This window comes from Xylaria bambusicola (assembly GCF_022495145.1).
Source record: "Xylaria bambusicola strain CBS 139988 unplaced genomic scaffold F5B22scaffold_15, whole genome shotgun sequence".
Lineage (NCBI taxonomy): Eukaryota > Fungi > Ascomycota > Sordariomycetes > Xylariales > Xylariaceae > Xylaria > Xylaria bambusicola.
In genome coordinates, this window is record NW_025953568.1 from 507,959 (window position 1) to 513,958 (window position 6,000).

The 6,000-nt window shown below is 51.8% G+C and overlaps 1 protein-coding gene across 1 annotated transcript; it reads left to right on the top strand.

Moving 5' to 3' along the window:
• Positions 1-966: 966 nt before the first annotated feature.
• Positions 967-5,865, top strand: F5B22DRAFT_645521 (uncharacterized protein; the record flags this gene model as incomplete). Its single annotated transcript, XM_047978599.1, has 4 exons — positions 967-1,935; positions 1,991-2,030; positions 2,209-3,243; positions 3,299-5,865. 4 exons carry the CDS (start codon positions 967-969, stop codon positions 5,863-5,865), a joined length of 4,611 nt encoding a protein of 1,536 aa, XP_047831922.1.
• Positions 5,866-6,000: the final 135 nt, after the last annotated feature.

The following is a 6,000-nucleotide window of genomic DNA, read 5'->3' on the forward strand; positions in this document are numbered from 1 at the left end:
TCGGTCGGGTAAGGGATGTATGTAAGCGCATGGATGGTCCCGAGGGGCATCGTGATCCTGGCTAGCCGGATCGCGTTAAGACCGCTGCCTACCCGGTGGCTCAGCTGCCGTGCCCTCCCTCCCAGACTCCTCCCAGATCCCTCCCCTCTTCAATGTCGCTGCATCACCGGGGCATGGCAGGCTGGGCCACAGGAGGCGGACCGGGGGGCAGACGACGATGCAGGGTATCATGTCCTCTCCACTCCCATGTCCACTCCCCACCATGGCCAAAATCCCCCGTGACGCAGTGCTTCTTTGACGTCCAAGTGCCCACACACCGTCGCCGCTGCGCGCTCTGTGGTACGTACGCGCTGTCTCTCCGCTTGATGTGACATGTTTTCAATCCCACCCAGCTGTTGCTGCCTCTACTCCGTGCTGGGAATTCATGACTGCTCTGTCAAGTGAATCATCGAGGCTGGTGTCTCGTTTCTCTCGTGCCTCTGGCTTCTCCAGTCCCTCCAGACGCTCTAGTCTCTCCCGCTCGGCTCGTTTATTCACGGCCTATGGATCGCCCGCCTTTGCGCTCGTTCGAACACTCTCGTAGCCGTACATCCGGTTGATTAGATCACTACGCCTACCTTCGCCCTCTGTTATTAGACATACTGCCTTTGCATTACGACTCCGTGTCTTGGGCTTGCGCGCCTCCTCGCCTAGTCCCTGCGTCACAACGTTGCAACGCAGACCTGCTGGCTGTAGATCCTAGTTCGAATATAATAGTAGGGTGGCCACCTCGTAGATGGCTACCTATGGTCACGATATTGGCACCTGCTCCTTTAAATCCCCAAGACTGACGTGAACGCGAGAGCTAGGCCGTCTTGCGCTCTTCGCCCACAGATAAGCATGGTAGGCTCCGTCCCATGGCGACGTACACTCCTTTTAACTTCGTTTACTACATCGTCCGAACTACACCGACCATGTATCGGTAATATGCTAACAAGGACTTTGGTTCGACAGGGCTCGATCAACAAGCAGATCTCCCGCTACGAAGCCACCGCCGTCTATACTCATCCCGATGCCAAAGTAGACATCATCCTCGTACATGGCCTGAACGGGGAGCCGCAGAAGACGTGGACTGCTAAGAACGGCGTCTTCTGGCCCGCCGATCTCCTCCCCGCGTCTCTCAGAGACGCCCGTGCCAACGTCCTGGTCTACGGTTACAATGCCGACGTCTACTCGAAGAAACATGGCTCGAATCCCAGTGACAACTTCATATACATGCACGCGCAGACGTTGGTGACGTCGCTTACACACTATCGCAAGGACGAGTTAACGTCCTCCAATCCAATCATATGGGTCTGTCATAGCCTAGGAGGCATTCTCGTTAAGCGAGCGCTCTTGTACTCCAACGACTTACGAACGTCGCAACATGAAGACTACCGTTCTATCTATGTTTCAACCTATGGCCTTGTGTTTCTGGGTACACCACATACAGGCTCAGACATCGCAACGTGGGGTTCTGTTCTGCAAGCGATGTCCGATGCCGTCGTACCCAGATCCTTCTTCCAATCTGAGTCTGTGTTACTGAAAACACTTAAAAGAGACAATGAAACACTGCAAAACATTAACAGTCATTTTCTTGATGTTTACCAACGGTTCAAAATACTCATGGCCCATGAGAACCACAAGACAGACCTCAAAGGAACAAGGGCCCTCGTAGTAGATGCTAACTCGGCTAGCCCCCAGCTCCCGGGCGTCACATACTACGCGATTGAAGCAACACATTCAGGAATGTGCAAATTCGACAGCAAGAACGCACCGGGCTATAGAACAATTTCAAGTGCGATAAGAGAGTGGGTATTAGATGCGCCCGATGTTATAAGAACACGATGGAGAGTCGAAGAGGACGAGAAGCTAGCACGGGCGAAGCATGAGATTGAGGAAAGAATGAAGCCATGGGTATGAAAGATCCATGTCCCTCATGTGTTTTGCCGGAGGAACTAATGATATCTAGATTCAATCACAAAGACTTCAGACGAGTCAAGGAACAAGCAGTACGTCATCACCGTTGCACCTACTCGCACGTGCACAACATCATGAGAGACATAGCATTCATGGAGATACATTCCAAGACGTGTACTTCCCTTTTGAGATAGAGGAAGTTGATAGTCAACGGGCTTGATTAATATTGGAAATTGACGAGGAGTATTGGCTGATTTATCGTATTTGTAGCTCCGCAGCAAAATAATGAAAGTACTTTACCTCCTAGCCAAGAACATTCGAAGCTTCAGCATCACCCTAGAAATTTACTCACTGAGCCGGAAACCCCGATGACAACGGACGACGACGAAGAACTGTTTCCCTCCCAGCAGTCCAAATCGGAAATAGACGCAGCTGATGAGCCGATGTTTGTAATGCCTTCGGTATTCCGGCCGAATACGTATTTCAAGGGCCGCGAGAAGGAGCTGAAGCTCTTGCATAAGCTGCTATCGGATCGTAAAACACGGTCAATAGGTACCTCGTCCGTACTCATACAGAGTATGCCTGGGGGCGGTAAAAGTCACTTAGCACGGCAATACGTCTTCCAGCATAGATACGACTACCCTGGAGGTATCTTTTGGATCAGAGCAAAATCGTTACAAGAGTTGGAATATGGTTATCACGATATCGCAAAAGTTGCTGGTCTCAGTGAAGTATCCGCTTTAAGCCAAGACCAAACCAGCAACGCACTTGCAGTCGTGAAAGCTGTCCAAGATTGGCTCAGTAGCACCGAAAACTGGTTATTGATTTTTGATGGCATTCACTTCGACTTCGAGGGTCTTGAGCATTATATACCCTTCTCGAAAAACACTAGCATTATATACACATCAACTGAACGGACAACGGGAGAAGACTACCAATTTGACAATCCCCAGATCATGGCTTTGGACCCATTATCGAAACGGGAGGCTCAAGAGCTGCTTTTTGAGGAAATGGGAAAAAAGAAGCCTTATACCCAAGATGATCTTCAACGCGCTGAAGAGCTAGTTGAGCTTATGGATCGACTTCCCTTGATGATCCACGTGGCTGCCCTCCAACTCAAAGCGACTAGGGAGCCATTAGCTAAATACTTGAGATCGTTTAAGAGTCGACCGAAGGTCGGTAACTTGCCAGCGTATCGGGCAGTTCACGAGCAGTTGGAACATCGCGGTGCTGTTGCGGCCCTGAATTTGATGTCTATACTGGCTTTCTTCGGTACCCATATCCCGGTTGAAATGGTAGCCCTTGGTAAGCATTAGAAACCCCCCTCCGTCATGAACAGAGTGCTTACTTGACATCATAGGGGCAAAAGCGCTCGATAAGCGAACTCCCGTGAAAACAAAAGGACCTGAGTCCCGCAGAGGATCGCTAAATCTCACATTCAAAATCCTTATTGCATTTGCACTTATAGAAAGAAACGAATCCCGAGAAACTTCCACGGCGAGCACACGAAGCACTCGTAGTGTTGACATGGCCCAAGATACCTTAGATATCCTCAGGGTTCATGGGATAGTGCAGGCTTTCTTCGTGGATTACCTAAATGAGAAACATGAAGTAGACTTTTGGCTCGAGCGAGCAGTCCGTGTGTTCTGTGGCGCGTTCGATTCCAGCGTCCATAGAGTAGAGAAGGATCCACAGACGGGCATACCAGAAGACTACAGACGGCTTCTCATCCATGGTCGGCGCCTCCTTTCCCATCTAGATCGCTTCGAAAAGCGGTTTCCAGATCTCAAATCAGCTCGCGAGGATCTAGAAACGAAACTCGATTCAATTCAACATCGAATTGATCAACTCATCAAGAGGGTCAGTGAGGCTGCCAGCCAAGGTTCGGGTGACGTAATTGTCTCTGTATTCGAGCGTACCAACAGCCTCTCAGAGTCTGAGACTACGCCGAGCAGTCGCAGCGTGTACGATTTCTCTGTAGATGATGGAACAGAAACGATAGGATCCCCGTCTGTCTACAGCCCTACGGAACATGGTCCTTACCACTGGCATGTCCCTGTCGTCGATGACCCGCAGGGATTTCCACAGGGGTTTACTGATTGGGAAACATCGAGGACGGTGACACCACAGCTAGCGGCTACAGAAATCTTCGAGTCCATGTCAATGCTCGATGATGATGAAACGACAAGAAGGGTTTTTGGCCCAGAACATCGTACAATCAGAAAGCACTCTGTACGCCGATACCGTGATCACGCTGGTGCTTGGAGGGCACATCCCCAGATCCTTAGTGATCCCCGAGTCACACTTAGCCGCGAAACCGCAAGGGGGTTCAATCATTCTACGGCATCAAAGCCATATCAAGAATTCTCATCTAGCGACAGCGGCCCATCAGTCCAAAGTGAAGCTGAAATAAGCTTAAACCAGATCAAGAAAGGGTCGCCGAAGCCAGCAAGCATACTAGCCATGGCTATGAGTAATCTAGAAAGCCCACCACCCCGTCCACGACTCCTTGCTGGGCGGCCCTCGTATGCGAACGTCAGGACTGAGGAGGCTCGGTATGATGAATTTCCGGTAACCCCGACATTTTCCTACCCACCGCCATCGCCTAAAGATACTGCGGCTGCCATTATGAGACTTAAAGACACAGACCGGCCTGTTTCCCTTGATGGTCTCACACCAGTGAAAATTTCTAGTCCCTTATCGGCGACTCCAATTTCCTCAGAGGAATTACTGGCATCAAACTCCAATCCTATATTCGGTGCTCCTGAAGATGATGCAGCGGCGTCTTTGCAATCTTCAGTCCTCTTAGCTGGGCCATCGTCTAGGCCTCATTCAAGAGAACCATCGCGCCCTCCGTCGGTGCCATTGTCGCGGTCAGCTAGATCCTCGCCCGCTCAACCGGCAGGCCCGTTCTCGCCGCCACCCATTTCTATAGAAGTCAATCCCACTAGTAGCCTTCGCTCTGCTCCACCAGCTGGCTCACCCCAGATAAGCTCACATCGGCTCTCCACTCACTCACTAGGGGAATACAGTGAGTATCTACCTCCCGCGAGACCAGTGCTACCTCGTGATCTACCATATCCACAGACTATAGGCATACCTCCTGAGTCCTTCAGTATGCCCGAACCTCCTGCACCGTGGGTGGCCTCCTTGCCATCGAACCTACACCCTCAAGGTTATTCAAGTCAGCCAATGTCGCGCGATCCAAGCCATCAGTCAAACTCTAGCATCGGCTCCCGCCATTCAATCACCCTTGCGCGCGACGGTTCACCAAATTCCTCAAACCAAGCCCTGAGCTCCTCCCCCGCCTCGCAAATCATGCAAACGCCGCACGCCCGGCGTCCAAGCATCGTGGAGACCGAACCTAGTCCCCGTCTAAGACCGCTTGAGTTGGATCCAGTCGTCACAAGCTACCAGTTATACAGGGATCCTCGACATCACCACACATCAACGACATCAAAGCATCCTTTTCGCGGTCGCAAGCGTGGCGGCAGTATACCCGGCACAGCCGCGATTCATTCATCTAGCCCGGGATCCAAGCTATTATCCCGCATTCGCTCCATAAGCGAAAGTCGAAAGCAAAGACGTCGTGGATCTGCTGATATTAGCGCCGTTGATAATCATACTAGTGACAACGGTTCACATCGACAGACATTTACTAGACCAGCTAATGGCGGGGAGGAAATGGCGCGCTCTGGGTCTGGGGGCATTAGACTTGATAAAGACACCGTTGTTGAGTTCGGATCACCGCCTGCTCAGGCCGCTGCTGCGGTCGCAGAGGTCCGACGGAAGAGCCCGCGGATCGGGAGTAACAGCCCCCTTGCCGCCGCGCACCCGTTTAGCCCGCCGCCTAGGAACAAGAGCGCGAGCCCCCCTGAAAGTCCGCCTCGCGGGGTTGGGCTGGGGATACAGCATCGGGGTTCGTGAGATTTTTTTTTTTTGGGGGGGGGGGGGGGGGGGGGGGGTTTTGGTGGGGGGGGGGGGGGGGGTTAATATAAAAAGATGTTGGGTGAGGCGTAGTTAGCGAAATTTAAAAAGAAAAGGAGGGAGGGTGTTGGTTAA